The following is a 21,529-nucleotide window of genomic DNA, read 5'->3' as shown; positions in this document are numbered from 1 at the left end:
TCCCCACCCAGAGCAGCATATTCTAAGATATCACAATAGTTCTAACCTTGCTAGGATTCTAAAAGTCCATAAAGGCTTGGCTCTTCTGAAGGACTTCTGGGGATGGGATGGGGATGAGATTTCTAACTATCTTGAGATATGGTCCCTATGACATTATATACTGGTGTTAGTTCCAGGGTTGAAATCCACTAACTTCGCCCGCACGACCTTTGCGCATGCGCAGGACCCTCTGCGCATGCACAAAGCATCAAAATGATGTCTGGGTGGGTGGGCGGAGCCTGCTACTGAGCACAGCTGGTAAGCGAGTAAGCGAACAGCAAGGGGCAGGGAATCCGCTGTGCCGTGCAGTTTAGATTAGCCAGAAAGCAGGAAATCCGGAGATTTCAATTTTTTTTCTACCGGTTCGGGCGAACGGCTGGCGTCTTTGCTATCAATTTGGGTGAACTGGTCCTAATCAATAGCATTTCACCCCTAGTTAGTTCTATATTTATTAGGTTTAAATTGAATTACACTATGGATTATAAACAACAGAATAGATTAAGTTTGGAATGTCACATAGATTTCAGAAAGTAAGGTATGGTTTGGAATACTGGTTCAAAGCACTGGGCTAGAAACCAGGGACCGCAAATTCTGTCTTAGACATAAGGCCAGCTGGGTGACTTTGGATCAGGTGTTCTCTCTCTCAGCCCCGGGAAGAAGGCAATGGCAAACTATTTCCAAAAATGTCACCAAGAAAACACTTACAACCACAATTGAACCCAAAATTTGAGTTTTGCTGTATTTTACAAACTTTCTTGCCACAGTTGTTGCAAATCAATGCAACTGATAAAATGAGTAACTGGATTGTTAAGTGAATCTGGCTTCCCCATTGACTTTGCTGGTCAGAAGGACGCAAAAGGGGATCGTATGACCCTGGAACACAGCAACAGCCATAAATATGAGTCACTTGCCAAGCATCTGAAATTGGATCAAGTGACCATGGGGATACTGCAAAGTTCATAATGTGAAAAACGGCCATAAGTCCTTTTTTTAAGTGCCATTGTAACTTTGAATGGTCACTAAATGAACTGTTGTAAGTTGACAACTATCTGTATAGCAGTGACGTGTGGTGAGGTTTATGGCTGGTGAGGCTGGTGACGTCATCAGGAAGGCGGGGAATGGGACCACGTGTGCTGGAGGCTGAGGCTGCCTCAGCCTGCAGCATACGTGATCCCATTCCCCGCCTTCCTGAGCATGCTCCGCCGGCTCGCGCTCCGCAGTCCTTGAAAGCGACTGGGGAACGACGAGAACCTTCCTGCCTCTGCTGGACTTTGTGCGCTCCTCGCGACTGCATATTGCAGTCGCGAGGAGCGCGCGAAATCCAGCAGAGGCAGGAAAGTTCTCGTCGTTCCCCAGTCGCTTTCGTGGCTTTGTCATCCGGGAGCGCCGACAACATTTCTGCCTCCGCAGCTCCCGGGTGCGGCCGGCCGAATGTATATAATATAATAATAGTATATAATATATACTATTATTTCATGAAGAGAGGTGAGGCTCTGCCTCCCCTGCCTCCCCTGACCGCACGTCCCTGCTGTATAGAAAAAAGACTGCAATGGTAATTATTGACAATGATTACCACAAAGTTTACATTTTTAATAAGGATGGTGAGGCAGACGTTTCTTCATGGCCTGTGTTGTGCTGGTGTGAGTCAGCAAACAGAGAGAAGAAAGGGAGAAGCAGGTATGCTATCACAAAGGCCAGTGAACTGACCTGATTACTAGCTGTCATTGTCATGGGAAAGAGGCAGTCAGCATTCCCATTAGTCTACCCTTATATATAGTTTTTGAGGACTATAACTTCTAGACTACCCAAGAATGGAAACAGAGAAGAGAAAAAAACAGGGGAGAAATGAGGGGAAAAAAAGAGAAATAGAAGACTATTGTAGAGGGGAATGCTTGTAGAGAAATGTTGAACAGTAGAGTTAATGTGGGTGTGTGAAGCAGGGATTGGTTCCTGCTCAGAGAGGGAAAAGAAAAATAAATGTTTGGCTTCTCTGGAAAAGGAGAAGCAAAATCCCATCAAGGTCATCTTTATTAAGGCCCAAGACCAGAGAGAGGGAGACAGCTAATATGGATAGAGGGTAGTACTCTTTGGGGAAGGTTTGGGTAGAAGACTTCCAAGAGAGGTTTTTTTTCCTCCCCAATGAAGGAAAACATAGACAATGATTGGCTTAATGCCATGATGGCGAACCTATGGCACGCAGGCCAGAGGGGGCACAGAGTGCCCTCTCTGTGGGCATGCGAGTCGCCGCACCAGTTCAGCTCCGTCGCACATGTGCACGCACCTACCTGTCAGCTGTTCTTTGGGTCTCACACATGCGTGGGCTGCGTGGGCCCCCCCTGCACGTGCATGCATGGGAGCGGGGAGCGGGCATGCACAGAGCACATGTGTGTGTGTGGGGGGGTGCGCATGCATTGCATTTGGGGGGTTTGAGTGCTTTGGACACTCGGAAAAAGTTAGCCATCACTGGCTTAGTGGATCCAAGGAAAGGAGATGAACCACTGAGCACACTCATTGGTAAGTCCAACACACTCCTTCCTTTTATTCTCTCTTGGTAATCTTGGAAATGGAGGAGGGAGAAGAAGTGAAGAGGGAGGAAGTGAAGGAGGGAAGTTAGAAGAAAATAGTCTCTGGGAGACATATTGAACAAGAAACCAAACACTGGGTAGAAGCTGGGATCCTGTTGTAAATACCTTCTCAAAATTGCTACAATTGGTAAAGAAGAAGAATAAAAACTCCTCACTGACTTGAGTTTTTTCTATGTCAATTGCTGTCTTTGTACTGCTGAAGACTCATCCAGTCATATTGTGACAACTGCTTACATTTTTTGATTGATGTTTTGTATATACTCAGATTTTAGAAGTAATAGTCGCGGGAGAAGATTATTGGTGCAAGCAGTATTTTCAATTTCCTACTGGAGGTTTATTCTCCTATTCATTCTTATGTCAAAAGTTATTAACCAGTAACTAAATTAATTAATTAACAAATTAATGAAAGCTCCCTCCTTTAGATCACAGTAAGCACTATCCTTGCCCAGAGCTCAATATAAAAAATACTATAAGACTGGAGGCAAAGGCAAGCAAGCCGCTGAGGAGAAATACACAAAAAAATATTTTCCAGAATTCTTCATACTTCAAGCACATAGAGAGATGTGAAAATGGATGTACAATATTTCCCTACCTACACAAAGTGTAGAAGATTAACTATGTCAATTCTAGTCCTAGTGCACTTAAGATAACTGCTTGGTAATTCCCTCTGCAGCAGTCCTATTGAGAGAAGTAACCCGTCACATAAAATATTTCCCAAGCTATTAAGAATTAAATGGCTGAATTTTTATCCCTGGCCACTTGTTCATATAACTTTAAAGTTGTATCCAAACCTATGCATAAAATATACACATAAAAAGTAATAATCCAAATATGGTTCATGACATAGAAAACTAATATATAATGCTCTATATCAATTCTACTGGATGAAGTGACATATTAAGCAAATAAGACAGAAAACAGCATCCTCTTCACAATTAGAATATTTTTAAAAAAGCCAACCCAACATCAGAGAGGTAAGATAAAATTTCCTACCCCTGCAAGTCGTCTCTGAACCAGACCAGGCACCATTTGGCTGGCACAGTCGTATGCTACTTCCAACAAGATCAAATCCTGTTTTACATCGAATTCCACAAGCGGCATTGAAGTAATTGTTGCAGACATTCTGGATAAAATAACCATTTTCTGGAGGCTGCAGCTCAGGGCAATGGACCACTAATTAGAATACACAACAGTAAGGAAATAATTCACAACACATTTTTATTTTATTCAGAACTTCAGAACCGCAGTGAGTTCAACATGGTTTTCTCCCAGATATTAAAGAAATACCTTCCTTATGATATTTACTTAAACTAAAGACTATAACTTTATTGTCCTTCATGCTATTCCTAAACTGATTATAGAAAACAAAAACTGAAGAAAAATCTTTGCACTATTTTTCAATCAATATCCATTGATTGCGTATTTTTTAATCAATACATTATTGCTTCTATTTCATCAATGTCTTTTTCTGTTTCAAAGGGCAATCAAAATGTGTGCCTAAAAATCTTGAAGTTTTTGAAAAGCCCCTAAAAGTATTTTAAAAATAATGCAACAAATGAAAGAAAACTGCCTAAAATAATTTTGGTCCACTCCTTCTGTACAGTGTATAGCCATGTGCATTGGAAACCATGAGCATCTGCAAAGGACAAGAGAGATGCAAATTGGCAATACAATACACTTGAGAAAATCCTCCTATAAATGATGTGATGTACATCCATGGACCAGATATCCAGAAGCAAAGGGGCATCCCCGTGATAACATTATCACATATGTATCATTATTGTGTTACTGTGGTTTGCCACATGCATTTCTGACACGAAGTTAAATATAACTTTATCGATTTCATAGAAATACATACTGATTTCCCGGTGGACAAATTCAAGCAGGAAATGTTGCTCATGATAAATTTTTAACTGAATTGTTTCTTTAAGAGGTAGCTTACCTTCACACGATTTACCCCTAGGACGATACCCTTCCTTGCATATACAGTCCTCCATAGAAGTACTTCCTGGTGGAGAAGTGTGATTCTCATCAGGACATGAGGTGCAGGTGCTTATCCCACCTGGTGATCCTTCAGGCTTGTAAGTTCCAGATGGACAGGCTATAAAGCAAAATGTATATAATAGAGGCAAGCCAGGATTAGGCTAGTAAAACACACAGCTATGCAATATTTGCAGTTTTACTCCCTGATTTCCAAAACTGATGACAGAGGCGGCCCTATATACTTTATTCACAGCTTGCATCAATGTGTAGCTGAGGTGGTATTCAGTCGGTTCTCTCCAGTTCAGGCGAACCGGTAGCAGAGGCTGTGGGAGGCTCCGCACACCCCACCCACCCCGAGGTAATGCACAACCTTCTGTGCATGTGCAGAAGGCACTGGTGGGTTGCCAATTTTTTACCACCGGTTCGGGCACTCTCGTGACACTTCTGCGCATGCATAGAAGCGTCCGGGTGGGTGGGCGGAGCCTCCCACCACTATTACCGGTTTGCCCGATCTGCCCCGAACCAGGAGCAACCCGCCTCTGGGAGAAGGTGGCACGTGCGCTCCCATTTGCGAACCGGTAGGGAAAGTAAGTGCTACATCATGATACCTCTGTATCAAAGTAAAGTCAGTCATTCTTTGGGGAAACTAACAGTAATATGTAGGTAGGAAGTTTGTATTATACATACTCTTTTGGGCTTTTAAGTTTTATGTCTCAAATTAATAAATTATATTTATTTCATCTTGTTCATCTGGTCCCAATGTATTACATTTTAAATCTTCCTCAGCTTCATTTTTACAAACAATTTCAGTGTGAAGATAAAATCAATATAAAGAGAACATATTTAAGAGCTACATATTAAAAATGCTTCTATTTAGGGAACTCAATTAGAAGTGGGAATTAATCCATGTATGTCATTTTCCTCCCTATCAAGTGCTAACAGTTACCTGCGGGATCGCATCCTGCCCCACACATCCCTACGATCAATTCGCTCTCACAGAGAGGGACTTCTCTGGGTGCCGTCCACTAAGCAGTGCCAAAGGGCGGCGCCCAGGAGCAGGGCCTTCTCTGTGATGGGCCCAGCCCTCTGGAATGACCTCCCCCCCGACATTAGGATTACTACCGACCTCCGCTCCTTCCGTTCAAAACTCAAGACCCACCTTTTTCAACTAGCCGGCCTGGCTCAACCATAGTTCCATTTAATCCTCCTGGCAATCTTTTAAACTTGTAATTTTTCTAGTGGGGTATTTTAATTTAAACCTATTTTACTATTTCTATGTATTGTAATGATTGTGTGTGATTTTTATACCTCCTCCGTGTAATGTTTTATTGTATAATATGTGTTTTTTATTTATTGTACGCCGCCCCGAGTCCCTTCGTGGAGAGAGAGCGGCTAACAAATCTAATAAATCTAATCTAATCTAATCTAATAGCTGGTCACATTAAAGACTTTTGGTTCTCCTTTGCTTTGCAGAGCCTATTATGTGTTCTATTCCATATCACTCTTTTGCAGAGTGAAGTTGCTACATCAAAAATGTCACGAGATTTTCACTACCAGCTGATCTTCTGGTGGAGAGGTTCAAAGGAAAAAAAGTTATTTAATTGCTAGGAACAATCAGCAAATTTGCACACGTGTGGACACGCACACACACACACAATCAGTGGAAAAACTCATTTAACTCTAAAATTAAGGTTGAAACAAGAAAATAAAAATGTTAACATCTATAAAATAAAATAATGAAACATTAAAATTTCCCAATGAGTGAAGATCAGCTTATTTTATCATCTGCTTTGGAATAGTTTCTTTTAATTAAAATGAATAAAAAAGCCTAAAAAATAGAATTTGAAAAAATAACCAATGACTATAATAAAATTGATAAAGTAAAGTTAGGAAATGATGAGCAGTTTTTAATAAACTATACTTGCTTGCTATTGTATTAATTGGACAAAGCAAATTTCCCAGTTTGATTCAATGCTTCTGTTCTCCATTATTACGAAGTGTTTTGTAATAATAAACCTAAGAGTTGGATTTTTTAAAAAAAGAATGCTTCATTTTTTATAAAGGAATGATAAAAGTAAAGGTAAAAGTTTCCCTTGCCCAGTCATGTCAAACTCTAGGAGGTGGTGCTCATCTCCATTTCTTTGCTGAGGGCACCAGCAAGGTCTGAAGACATTTCGATGGTCATGTGGCCAGCATGACTAAATGCCAAATGCATAAAATGCTGCTACCTTTCCACTGAAGTGGTACCTATTTATCTACTCACATTTGTATGCTTTTTAATTGCTAGGTGGGCAGGAACTGGGGCAAATAATAGGAGCTCCCCAGTGGTGGGTTTCAATTTATTTTACTACCGGTTCGCTCATGCGCGTGCACTCACACAGCCCTTCAGAGCATGCGCAGAAGCATCCAGGCAGGTGGGCGGAGCCTCCCACCGCCACCACTACCGGTTCGCCAGATCCAGGGCAATCTGGCAGAAACCCACCTCTGGAGCTTCCCCCATGTCATGGCACTCAGGTCTTTCCAGCTGACAAAGTCAGCATCTTTAACTGCTGAGCCATCATACTGACGCAAATTAATAGCAATAGCACTTAGACTTATATACTGCTTTACACAGTGCTCTACAGCCCAAAGTGCTTTACAGAGTCAGAATATTGCCCCCAAGAATCTGGGTCTTCATTTTACCGACCTCAGAAGGATGGAAGATTGAGTCAACCTTGAACCAGTGAGAATCGAACTGCTGAAATGCTGGCAGACAGCAATCAGAAGAAGTAGCCTGCAGTACTGCATTCTAATCATTGTGCCACCATGGCTCTTAAGGGGATGATAATAAAGCAAAACATGATTTCATTATCAAAGTTTGTTAGATGATTTTCCCAATTTCTTCACAAACATTTGACCAAAATTTAGGACCAAGTATTGCTACCAAACATGGTAACTCAGGCAGTTATACAAGAGTTCTGTTCCAGGGATTTATGAAGAAACTGATGTTTTCCATGCTAGATTGTGTGCTGCACTTGCACAAAATGGAAACTGTTGTTTTGCAAACCTATACAAATCATGGCCTGTTTGTATTAAGACAGATTTACCCAAGTCAAGGCTTTTGTTATCCAGATTCTTGCAGCATATACCAAGCTGTTTACAATCCCTTTAATATTATTTATAAAAATATATTTAATTCAGTTTTAGCAGAATGTAAATTAGGCTTATCTTCATGGGCTTAGATTTAAAAATAAATTTTACATTAGAATGCCAATACGACTTATATACAATAAGCTTAATATAAAATGGCAGAATTGATTTCAAATGAATTAATCCAAAATTGAATATTATCAGTTTCTGAAGTGATCACATTAGCAAAAACATATGCTATCGTGGACACATTATTACATTGATACCTATTTTACAATACGGTAGTTATAGTTTGATCAATCCCTATGTCTTTTTCTTACAAAATTTCATCCTATTTTACTCTTTCAATCTATATAATGATTTTAAAAGGTTTTTTTAATTTTCTGTGGCCATTCAGCAAAGATAGTTATCACTACATACTATTATCTTTGCCTTCCAGCTGGGGTAGTGTCCCAGCCATGCCAACTATTGAGATATTCACAAATCTTATAATCTAAGTTGGAGGTATGTTCCCCAAATGATTGGCGCTTTAGTTTTCACTCCTGTTAAGAGTTAAGAAGTTTCAGAAACAGGTCTGCCATATGTTGAATAATCACACGTTCCTTGGATTCAGCATTAGCAACAAGCGAAAGAGCAAAATCGTTTGGTAGCATAATGACTTCAATTCAACAGTAAATTACCAAATGTAAGAGTGGGTTTATGCCCTATAATTCCTTTGCTTTGAAGAGCACTGATTTTTTTAAAATAGTGACACTGTATAAAGAAGACTGACTTTAATTTTTTCAATAGTCTTTCTAAAATTAGATAACATACTCTTGAGAAAAAAAATTAAACAGTGCTAACTAGCTAGCATTTCCATGTATTCATTCATAACGCAAACTGAAACCATTTAAAATTTGTTGTTGTTGTTAGTTGCAAAGCCGTGTCTGACCCATCGCAACCCCATGGACAATGTTCCTCCAGGCCTTCCTGTCCTCTACCATCCCCTGGAGTCCATTTAAGCTCATGTTGGACTCCATCCAACCACTTCATTCTCTTTCGTCCCCTTCTTTTTTTGCCCTCAATTGTTCCCAGCATCAGGCTCTTCTCCAGTGAGTCCTTCCTTCTCATTTGGTGGCCAAAGTATTTGAGTTTCATCTTCAGAATCTGGCCTTCTAAAGAGCAGTCAGGGTTGATCTCCTCTAGGACTCACTGGTTTGATCGCCTTGCAGTCCAAGAGATTCGCAGGAATCTTCTCCAGCACCATAGTTCAAAGTCCTCAATTCTTTGGTGGGGGTCCCAACCCCCAGCCACAGACCTGTACTGGTCCATGGCCTGTTAGGAACCCCCGGTTTGTGGAAAAAATTGTCTTCCATGAAACTGGTCCCTGATGTCAAAAAGATTGGGGACCGCTGATTTAAAAGACCAGCAAAATGAAGAGTTCCAAGTATGATGGCTTAATTTTCCTGCTCTCCAGAGCCTGGAGGAAAGTATCCCTGGATACGTCTCTCCTGAGTATTTCTTTCTTCTCTTTTCCTCTACCATCTGGATAGAAAGCTCATAGATGCAATTTCCTTGAACTTTACTTGCCCTTTTGGATTGCCCTCTATTTACAGTAGTTTTAATAGGATTATTTCTATGAATGTATAATGTATTAAATATCATTCATTACAGTGAATGAACTGGAAGGTTCCAACTAGCATTACTTCAAATTTCCCTATGGAAATATTCATACTGTCTATGTGTAAAGAATACTATTTTAGAATTTTGATCTTTATATACATATATTCGCAATGACATTAATATTTAATATGAATTTGTAAGTACTATAGATTATAAAATAAGACTGATACATTCATATAAAGACAGTGAAAAATATATCATAAAATGTGACAAAAAGGCTTATTTCTGTGGCCTAGAAGCATATTTCAAGCTTAATTAAATCTGTGACAGCTGTGATGGCTAAGAAAATAAACATTAACGTTTTAAATGGCACATGTCTACAAACATTTGTAAGTCTATGTCTCTATAGATTGTAAATATTGTTTCAAAGCAATATATACATTTGTTTAAAAGTTTATTTATAAAATCAACAGAAGTTACTGAAGCAAGTTTTCAGAGCATGTTTTGATCAATGTGATTGCCATGAAGGGCATTGCGTATGCATGCAATGATGGTCATGGCAGCATGAATAGATATTTAAAAATCTCAGGTGTGGCATGAAACCTCAAAAAACACGCTGCACTAATAGAATTAAAGCGCCCAGCCAATGTAGAAAAACATCAAAATAGTAATATTTCAGATTCTTCAAAGGAATTTAGTAGAATAAAGGGACAACAATATAAGACCCTGTATGGACTATGAAGGAACAATTCAAAAAAGGTTAATTTAACAGAAAATCAAAGATATCCAATTCAAGGGATTGGTTCTTAGCTTTAAAGCCCTTTAATGACATGAATTCAGATTATCTGAGGGACCATCTTACCCCAATGGGATTGGACCGCCTCACCTGCACAGGCAGAAAGAGCATGCAGTAGACCCCACCGGTCAAGGAATTCTAATTGGTGGGCCCAGAAAAGGAGACTTTTCTGATATGGAGCCCACCATCTGGAACATCAGACACCCCACGGTAAGATTTTGATCTTCTGAAAGGACCTGCTTTGCCAATTGGCCTGGGACCCCAATGGGTTGTGTCATTCTGGAGAATGGACTAAGGGTAAGATCCCACCTGCTCCCCATTGCATTTTGTCCCTTCCTCCCCATTTTTGTCAATTATCAAGAAAGCTATTTGTTGGAGCAGAAGAGTAAATATCACAGCACTTGTTGCATAATTCATAATGCATTTCTTAAGCTGATAATTCAATTTTCTTTTAATCAGAGCTGTAATTTCCTAATCGAGTGCATAATCTCTTTCAAAGGTTTTAAAATATATCTGTTTTCAGTTAGCAGGACTCATAAAAGTATTGCTTTTCCATTCATTTTATGAATTGAAATACATCATTTTTCCAGAGTATTGTGTATGCCCTTTGGGACAAAACTGAAGCTAAAGATATCTAAGTTAATGACAAAAAATAGATTTTTCCTAATGATTATGAATGGCCCAAAGTCGACACTGAAACTATACCAACATTTCTAATTCTAGACATGATTTAAATAATGGCTGTATGCCAGAAGAGCCAAAATAATGATTAAACTATTGATAAGGAAAAATAAACTTAAAATTTGGCTTTAAGGGGTTTTCTGTTTATTTTAGATGGTATATTATCTATGAAAAACTGTTACTGACCTTGTAAGCATACTAGGCAAAATGCGCTACAAGACATAAAAAAAATCTACAGAGAAAATATCTACAGACTCCTCACATCCTGGACATAAACTCTTTCAAATTCTCCTCTCGGGACGTGACTATAGGGCATTGCATGCCAAAACAATTAGACATAAAGATGTTTCTTCCCCCATGCTATCATTTTGCTAAACATCTAACTCCCACAACACTGTCTTATGCCTAAACATATTTACCCACAATGTATAACTATAGTATTATTAATATCCTCATTTTTCTTTATCACCCCCTCTTACTGGTATCATTCTTATGATTATTATTACCCTGTTGCTTTGCATGTACACTGCAGAGCTTCTGCACAAATTCCTTGTGCGTCTAATCATGCCTGGTCAATAAAGAATATTCTATGCTATGCAACAGCATAGAATATATATTCTATGCAACAGCTCAATATCCTGTGATTGACCTGAATTTTTTACTTAACACAAGGAAAAGGGCTGCTTTGACAAACTAACTTCTCTATTTAATGTCACAAGCTGTCAGATAACAAACTTCCCATTTTAACACCAGTTAGATAATTATTTCCCACCTTTTTCTTAACTAGACACCTAATAACTGTTAGATACCTAACGATATAGGTAATCCTCACTAATATGCAACCTTCCCTTTCTAATGCTTAAATAAGCAATGGGGAGGGAAGGTTTAAGGGTTATAAAACTTACCCAATGAAAACCATTGTTTTTGTAAGTTGATACCATGGAATTCTTTCCTTGCTGCTACCCAGGTTCACTGTGGCTGACTAGGATATATCTGTGACATTATAAGAACTGGGACTTCATTAATTAATTTATATTCATTATAATTGTCCTGGCCTTTTCCCCTGTGAATACTCTCTTCAGTATCCAGTCTGAAAGTCTTAAAGCCAACACCACACAAACTTGAGGCATGATTGTGACCAAACATAGTAATGTAGTCTGCACTTCATTTTAGTGGTATTATCTTGACTTACAAGACCTAAGATCAATAGTAGGAGTCAATATCCATGAGTCCCTCTTATGATGACAGGAGCATTCTGAAGATTGCTATTTAGGATTGACAGGAATTAATGGCCAAAACACATGTATTAACAAATGCAAAAAAGCAAGCAAAATGCTTCAGCTATGCAACATAACTGTGAAACTAAGTGAAGGGGGAAGGATAGAGGTACTGCAGTCTGAATGAAAGTGATTGATCTTGTCAAGTACTAGTAATGAATACATAGAAGAAATTGAAGATGTTAGTTTAGTAATGAAAACGGGATGAAAAGTATGATGTAGCAACATATAAATGTATGGAAGAGTCTCATGTAATTTGCTAAGAATGCCGATAAAACCAGAATTCATAGGCTGGTAATACCAGTAATTGCATGTTATATTACAATGAATGGGGATAATGGAGAGATTTTTATGAAAAAGTGTACATTATAAATAAATACTAGTTGACATGAAATGCAACAAGACTGGACAAATTGTGCAAGATTAAAGAAGTGATTGGACCACTGGGAAGTAAAGAACCAAGTAAAGAATTGCGATTTTGTTTGGAAATGTGATTTAAGCATAAGTTTATTCATTATTCATGGTGGAAGAATACATTTAAGACTAAAAGGGGAAGACTGAGAAAGCCTTTTACAAGTTTAAAAATTCCTGAGAGATATGAATTTAAAGAAGAAAAATGTATGAAATGATATGTGTATTCAAAGCAAACATACTGTAGTTTATTAAATAAAGTATGCCTTCAATTTCTGTAGCTTATTTTTTCTTATGATTTCTCTGTGTTCCATGTATTACTTAGCTTGATTTAAAGAGAAAACAAATGAAATAAGCAGCTTGTAGAAACAAGTAGGATATGTGACCAGATTTTAATTCACTCAAGAAAACGAGCACGCTTCCTTATTTAACATTAAGATTTCAGTCATTTTCACACTTAAAATATACATAAAATATGCTGCACAATAGAACAGACTTCTGAATGAACCCTCAAAGCAATGGCGGATTAAGGCTCACTGGTGCCCTTAGCATTGACAAATCTTGGTGCCCGCCCTCCTTTGTACATACTGTACAAATCTTCATTGGGTTTTTTTCTTCTTCTCAATTTTGTGGTGCCCCCTTGGGCCTGGTGCCCTCAATATGCGCTTCCTTATTTAACATTAAGATTTCAGTCATTTTCACACTTAAAATATACATAAAATATGCTGCACAATAGAACAGACTTCTGAATGAACCCTCAAAGCAATGGCGGATTAAGGCTCACTGGTGCCCTTAGCACTGACAAATCTTGGTGCCCGCCCTCCTTTGTACATACTGTACAAATCTTCATTGGTTTTTTTTTCTTCTTCTCAATTTTGTGGTGCCCCCTTGGGCCTGGTGCCCTCAATATGCGCTTAGTCTGATTAATGGTAAATACACCGCTGACTCAAACGACTGAATAATTATCACATTTTACTCAGAAAAAAATTCTGCTGATTGAGATCAGACAAAAAATCTCCACAATACTGTTTAGAATAAATTATAAATGTGAGAATATTTGAGATAATCCAGTGCATTAAAAAGATTAAGCTAGTATATATTAAAATACTTCATGGGCATATGTAACTTAAATACAAGTGCTCACATTTAACTGGTGTGTAGATTTTCCATTATCAAATTCATATGACAAAGGATTAAATGCATTTGTGAAAAATCACTAAATGAGTCATGTAAACTTTGTTAATTACTTCAGCTTGCATCATTTTGTTCTTTGGCATTCTTATTTCATGCCCACATACCTGTGAATTTTAACTCTGCAAACTGAAATCCTTTTATTGCTTTACTGAATATTGTGGAGGTTAAGTCTCACAGAGTCAGCAGAAAAAGAAAACAGCAAATCTGATCATTATAAAAACAAAGGACAGATGGAGACAAGAGCAGCTCATTCAAAACAGGGACAAAGTACAGTAATCTTTTTTTGGTTGAAAAACAAAACACAAAGGGATACGAACATTGCTTCTATATAGTTTGCTTTAAATATTCCTTAGCTGAAATTTATGGATTGCTTAAGTGGTTCATCCCTGCTTGTACATGTGCAGTTAATTTGGTATGCTGATTTGAGTTACTACTTAAATCTAGGTGGCAAAAAATTGTTTACAAACAGATAGTCCTCATCTTATGGTGCAACTGAGATTGGAATTTATGTTGCTAAGTAATACAGTTGTAAAGCTTGACATCACATGACCACAGTGCTTGGTGATGGCAATCCTGCAGGCCTGGTTGCAGTTGTAACCCCAGAACCACACAGGCTATTACCGTAAGTGGATGACGCAGGTCACCCAGACAAGCAAGTTGGCAGGCACACACGTGCTGCTTAGAAGTGCCACAAGCAGGTTTTAGAGTGTGGACAGGTGTGCTGGTACTGTGGAGGGTGCAGTGATGGGCTGCTGCCTGGTTGGACCGGTTCGGGTGAACCAGTAGTTGTGATCACTGGCTGCGCCTGCCGCCGACCCCTGAACTATCCTTTCCATATATAACTAACTTTTTAGCTCATTCCTCCCACTCACGCTGCCCTGTTGAGTTCCATGCCGCGCCTGCTGTACTCACCTGAGCTGCCTGAGTAGATTAGCTGCTTGTTTGAAGCTGCGTTTCTGCCCCAAAGAGGTGTGTGCGAGCAAAGTGAGAGTGAGCGTGTGTGTGCTCACAACCAGAGAACCAATTGTTAATATAAGTGCAGTTCACCTCTGGGCGGGTGCCATGGACTGCTGCTACAAAGTACAGGTGGTTGCTGCAAACAAACACTATGAAGTACAACCAGAAACACAACCGGTGGGGGAATAGAGGTGCCATGGGCAAGTGCTATGGAGCGTGGGTGAGCAGAAAAGTGGCAGAAACAGGAGTGAATTCTGTTTTCCTCCCAGCTTTCCCACAATGGTGGGTTCCAGATCCCGTTACAACTGGTAGGGTTGCAACGGGACCCGGCGTCCTCCATATGAACATGCCCAGTGCATGTGCTCACATGCGCAGTACGTGCATGCATCTTACCATCCAGCGACGCCTCTGTGAGCCTCTGCAATGCTCCAGCTGCTCAGCAGAGCGTCGCGCAGGCGCTGTATGCACCCTGCGCGGAAGCGCCAAAGAGTTTAAAGACAGGTAAGGAACGTGGACAGGCAGGTGGGCCCTTCAGAGCACCGTACTGGAATGGTACCTGGTGTTCCGGGCAGGCTCCAGTACGCCCGTACCGGGATGTACTACCTGCAACCCACCATTGCTTCCCCATTTGTGAGATGATGGCAGGGAATGTTGGAAATGATGGTAAAATGACTGCAGCTTACTGAAATGTTATAATCACAAGCCGGCCATCAAGTAATCAAAGCCACATGAGAATTAGCAAGTATAACCCTCCTTGTTTGCTGTTTACCCTTATTTAGCTCTAAGCAGGTGCCCACAATTAGTTGAGAAGATTTCTGTACATAGGCTATTAGCAATACATTTAATTGAACCTTCATGTCTTGATCTGGTTTTTCGCACCTTACAGTGTATTTAAGAGAAAGTCCTTAACAATTTCCCCTTCTTCTTGAAGAAGGTGCACTCAGCTAGGAGAGAGAGAGGAAGGAGGAGGAGCATAAAGAGGAGGAAGGATACTAATCTTTTCTTCCATCAGTGGTGTCTTAAAATTAAAAATGAAGTAATAGACGTTGGCAATTTTTACAGTATGTAGAGCAGGGCTGTCAAACTCATGGCCCACAAGCCAGATGCATCACATACTACCCACGCCCAGTTTAGCGAAGGAGGAAAAAGTCATGATATGTCACCTGATCATGCTGTGGCAATGCGAGTTTGACACCCCTAATGTAGAGAGATTCAAGAAGTTGGCAATGTTTAGCTCTAGTTAAAGAACACTAAGGAAATATTGTCAAAGAAGAAACCTGCTTTCTCTTGCTCTAGAGTGCAGGACATGTAATAATGAATTCAAGTTACAGAAAGGGAAGTTTTGAGAACATTTTAGAAACAACTTCGTAATAATGTAAACCAATTTAACAAAGAGGAGGCAGTCTATTAGTCACTGTGATATGTTAAGGGACAGTCTACGTTTATGAAGGATGCTTCAGGTTTGGATTTCTGCAAGAGTTAGATTTGATTATTAAAATGGCCCTTTCTGTATTCAATGTTCTTGCTCAAAGAGACATTCTGTGTTAGGGAAGAAGAGCTATAATTTTGCTCCATATTCCTTTAAAAGACAACAATACAATTTACTAGCATTGTCCTATACCAGCTATAGGGAAAAAAATAATTCCACATGTAAAACTGAGGTTCTTCTGATATCCTGCTCAAAAATAAAACTTAATTACTGTTCAGTTGTAATGGAAAAATATAATTATATCAAATCCAGGTGCAGTTAGTTTGTCCAGAGAGTCCCTAATGTATGTCATTGACACCTGTAGTTGGCAATAAACCATAGTAATCTTAGACTCAATTGTGTAAAACTGATGGGCTATGCTTCCACTTTTAATTCGGGGGGGGGGGGGAGTTTATCAGAAATTTGGAAAACTTTTATCTAAATCTTACTGTTTTAATAAAAGCTGGATAAATTTCACCTACATCAAGAAAATGTCAATGTGAGAGTTTTAGCAGGCATATTGCTTAATTTTTATCCAAGCTATTCATAATAAATCAAAGAAAGGGGAAAGATCAAAGCACAGTACTATTAGAATATAATTAAGGGTTTAATTTGTTGTTTAAGACTAAGCCAGTACTTAATTATACAATACAGCCTATGATTAAGAGCAGGAGTCAAACGTATTGGGTTATCTGGATTGCTAAAAAGGAAGACCTATTCTTAAATAAGCTTCCATTTAGTCATTGAGTTGCAACATAAATGAACTACATCCTAAGCACACATAAATGCATTGACCTCAAATGATCACAGCACAATTTGTTAAAAATTTGGCTCCTCCTGAGCTGTACAGCTACAAACCATCCATTTGCTTTAAGATTGTCATATCAACTAAATATACTCCTGGTTAAAAAAAAGTTAGAGATGGAACCTATGAAGAAAACCAGTTATATTTTATATAATTTTGATCATTTATTTCTTGCAGAAAAAAAACATAACTTCATGATACAGTAATTTTAAATAAAAATCAGTGTTCTACAGTCCAAATGGAAGAGGCCAGCCAAAGCATTTGCAGCAGAGATGGTATTCAGCAGGTTCTGACCAGTTCTGGAGAACGTTAGCGGAAATTTTGAGTACTTTGTAGAACCACTAAATACCACCTCTGACTGGCCCCGCCCCCATCTATTCTCTGCCTCCCAGCTGATCAGAAGGGAATGGGGATTTTACAGTATCCCTCTCCTGGAGTGGGGAGGGAATGGAGATTTTACAGTATCCTTCCCCCGCCACACTCACCAAGCCAGGCCCACCAAGCCATGCCATTCCCACCAACCCACGCCCACAGAACCAGTAGTAAAAATTTTTGAATCTCACCACTAATTTGCAGATGTTACAGCTGTCTCAAACTTACCACTGGAATTTGCCTATGTATTATACTAGTTCTATTTTAACTGGCCCTTTCGGCCCCTTCGGTAAATCTTTGCTTCCTATTTTGTAAATTGTAAACGTGCATGAATATAACATAGAAAAAGCAGAAGTTCAATAAAACTTAGGTATTTATTTCCACATCCCAAATTTGCTAGTTTATTCTAATCATTTTCATTCCATTCTGCTATATGAAGATAATAATTCAAAACAACCGAATTACTGATTTACATCTTTAAAAGAAGGTCAAGAGAAATAATTATTTTGTAATCTATAAAACACTGATTACATTCAACCATATAAATTCCTTTGCTATTCTCACCTACTATCTGCTAAGTATTTTTACAAAACAGCTGTAACAAGGCTCATATGTACATCCTGAAGTATAGTTAGTCAAAGTGAGAGGGTATCCATTACAGATGTTTCCTCCAGCATGCATGCATGCGTATTCTCTGGAGCCTTTTGGTCTACATAGATTGCAATTTATCCCAATATAAAATATCCAGTAGCTAAAAATATACCAGCGTATGCTGTCAGTTACTAGAGTCCATATGCTGAAAGACAAAAGGGAGAAAGTGTTCTTAACAAATAAAGTGTGCCTTGAATTTGGACTCAACTCTTCATGACATTGTAGTCAATGCACACATAGTTTTTGGCAAAAGAATGGAAAAAGTATTTTTTAATTTTAGTTTTTGACTTCCCAAGCCACCCTACAATCCTGATATTGCTAGGTGATTTCTGATTTAAATTTTAGCTAAACCTGATTCATCTAATTTAGCTTTTGAGTTCAGCCAAGATCAACTGGGTGCTCCACCTAGCTGGATAGAACTTCTGTTAGGAGCAGATAAAATATACCTAAGCATTGGTTAAAGAAACATTCACATTCCAAACACTAAAATTCTAGGTCTAGATTTGGAAAGACAATTATTTTATTCCCAGTATTGAATTGAGTTGAATATTTTATTTGGCCAAGTGTGATTAGACACATAAGAAATTTGTTCTGGTATATAAGCTCTCAGTGTACATGTAAAGCAACAGAATAATAATAAAAATAATGCCATCAATAAATTAGAATATAAGGAAGATAATAAGGATAAATAATAGTAGAGTCACACACTACATGAGTAATGTATACATAGATATTAAGGTAACACTGAGAATGGTAGGATATTTGTATACCATAACTACATTACACCAGCAGAACATTAATTTTTTAGTGAAAGATACATGGACATGTTACCCATACTACACTCCAAACAATTATCAATATTGTTAACAACGTTTGCTTATGTAGACTTAAAATGATGGTTTGGGAATGCCATGATTGTGAGCAGTTTGAAACAACACAAAAAATGCTGCTCAATTTTCTGATGAACAATTTTTCAAAAACTGTGTTTTCTCTTTCCTGCCAAAAATAACCACTTTAGCCTAATCCTGATTTAGTTGGTTTTTTTTTTTTACAATAGCTCAAGGGAACTGCCAGCATTATCTTAACTCCATTTGCATATAAGAAATCAGGATCATGTAGTTTGAAGAGAAACACTTTTATCTACTGGTTTTATGGAACTCACCATAAGGAGGAATATGAGTGTTTTATTTGCCCTGCCTACAGTAAAAGGGTTAAAATATAAAACTGATATAAATGGGAAACAAAAATATAAAATAGTAGCAACACATTACTGAAAAAGAAACTAATGCTGTTGTGAACAAAATTTGTAACCCCAACTTGGATGGGCATTCTACCTTATACTGGTTCTTCTAATAAGGTTTTCTTAAAAAGCCAGGTTTTAACATGTCTCTTAAAAATACAACAGGATCAAGAATAGTTTTATCTCTGGCAATGAGCTAATCTAAAGAACTGGAGCTACAACACAGAGAGTCCATTGCTTGGACTCTGTAGATAACAATCCTTAAACATACATATTTATATTTATTAAATTCTATTTATCAGTTGGCTATTGGTAACTGCATTTGGATAACTGAAGTCCAAAATAAAATATCAAATGATTTACTTTTAAGTCTTGTTTTACAAACAGAAGCATTCTAAAAACTTTTCTTAAAACTTCAGCTCCTTTAATTTTGCTGTCTGGGAATGATGGGGGTTGTAATCAGGCACATCTGGAAAGCAGTAGGCTAATTTACTACATTAAGTCACTCTTGAAAAAAAGAAGAGAGAAAAACAATTTCTAGGCAGTTGAATGATTACACTCTTTGGATAAGATACAGAAATATTATTTGATACGTCTTGCCATATTACAACAAAAGGCAGTTATAAAAGTCATCAAAAGTTCAAGCAAAGACAATTATTGGTTTCCATCCAGTAACGTGGACCCATCCATCAGATTTTTAAGAAGTATTATTTTAACAGTTTTAAAGATTCAAAACACTGCTAAAAAGCTGGCATCAAGCCAGCCTGTATATGCAAGAAATTATGCAGATGTATGTTTTCTGAAAATAATATGTAAAGTGATAAAATGCTTGTTCTTCATTTCCTATCAGTGATCTTTGTATACTTATGACAAACTTTATCAACAAAATTTGTGTTCACCATAAAATATTTATTATTTTGCAGTCTAAACACCAATGATTTACCATGCCCCCAGAGTACATACAACACACAGCCAAACTGCAATGCATCTGGCGTACTTGTAGTATTTATTTGCAGAAAATATTTCTCCAACCCCTCTAACTGAAAGCACTAGTAGTACACTCAATATAAGAGTAGGCAACAATGGCCCCTTTATGACCTGAGGACTTCAACTCCCAGAATTCCTGAGCAGCATGGGGCCCAAAGTTGCCCACTCCTGCTCTATATTACTGAAAAGCAAACTTAACTGTGAGTAATTTCAATGTTGTCCCACCTCATCTTTGGATGTTTTCCCCACAAAAACATAATATTAAAGGATGTTACCATCCTATGGATGTGCAGTGATGGAAAGGATCAGTTAGAGATGGAGTCAGAATTTTAATTGGAGAGGATGAGGGCAAAAATCTTATTAATGTTTCAAAATCATGCTATATTAACAGTGCAGGTTAGCTGGGATAAGATTAACATATTTTTTCAACAAAGGTGATAACCGTGATTCCAGAGACTTGTGATAGATGTTAGGAAACTATTATATAATAAGCATTTCAGAAAAAGCAATGTATTTTTATGTGGAGGCCCTGAGGCAGTTGCTTTTAATAAAGATCTTCAATTAGGATTAGTGGATTTATATGCTAGAGCAGGGGTGGGGACCGATGGCCCTTTTATGACTTGTGGACATGCTGGCTCAGGAATTCTGGGAGTTGAAGTCCACAAATCATGAAGGGGGGCCATCGTTCCCCACCTCTATACTCGAGTAAAAGTGAGCTTCTCTCAGATGCAAATTGCCATCTTATAAATGAATTAGGAAAAGAACTATAAGAAATTCATGAAACTGAACAATTGGTATCAGCATCATGCTACTAATGGAGACCTTCAATTGGATGTTATGGGCTACATTATGAAAGTTGATTGATGAACATTCTAATAACTGGACTTGATGCAGAATTTTCTTTTAGTACAGGTATACTAAAGGGAAATGTAGGGCGAATTAGAATTGATTTTATATGAGCCAGTCAGAATTGAATTCCTGGCTGTGGGGAGAGTTAACCAAGAATACTGCATTCTAACCACACTGTGCCAGCACAACTGTTACAGCTGTTACTGCTGCACCGCTATGATTCCTAGAGACACTGCTAACTTTAGGTGTACCTTAAGCCCATTATGAATTAGTTGGTTCAGATACAATGAACCATTACTTTCTTGCTAAGGGTCAATTCTCACTAAGGTAATCAAGTTGAATGTTGCAGCAGGAGTAGGAAGAGTAGGAATAAGAAGAGTACTTTTTTGAATTCATTCTTCTGGACTTCAAGGATCAGCTTCAGACCAATCTCCAGGACACCTGCTAACTGATTAAGAAAACCTTTAGGAGATACAAGGTAACTTGAAGGAGGTAAGGATCCA

At 38.4% G+C, this 21,529-nt stretch overlaps 1 protein-coding gene across 1 annotated transcript in view; it reads right to left on the bottom strand.

The window, feature by feature from the left end:
- The window catches only part of SVEP1 (sushi, von Willebrand factor type A, EGF and pentraxin domain containing 1), a gene marked incomplete at its 3' end in the record, with an annotated part of 152,764 nt that overhangs the window by 96,825 nt on the left and 34,410 nt on the right, over positions 1–21,529 (bottom strand). The window contains exons 4-5 of the mRNA XM_081943838.1: positions 4,567–4,725; positions 3,618–3,797 (exon numbers count right to left, since the gene is read on the bottom strand). Of these exons, the coding sequence (XP_081799964.1) occupies positions 3,618–3,797; positions 4,567–4,725 (339 nt within the window). The remainder of the gene's footprint in view (positions 1–3,617; positions 3,798–4,566; positions 4,726–21,529) is intronic.

Source organism: Natrix helvetica (assembly GCF_964273705.1).
Source record: "Natrix helvetica genome assembly, chromosome: 2".
NCBI classification, from domain to species: Eukaryota; Metazoa; Chordata; class Lepidosauria; order Squamata; family Natricidae; genus Natrix; species Natrix helvetica.
The sequence above is the reverse complement of the archived record's forward strand: the minus strand, read 5'-3'. Positions and strand labels throughout refer to the sequence as shown.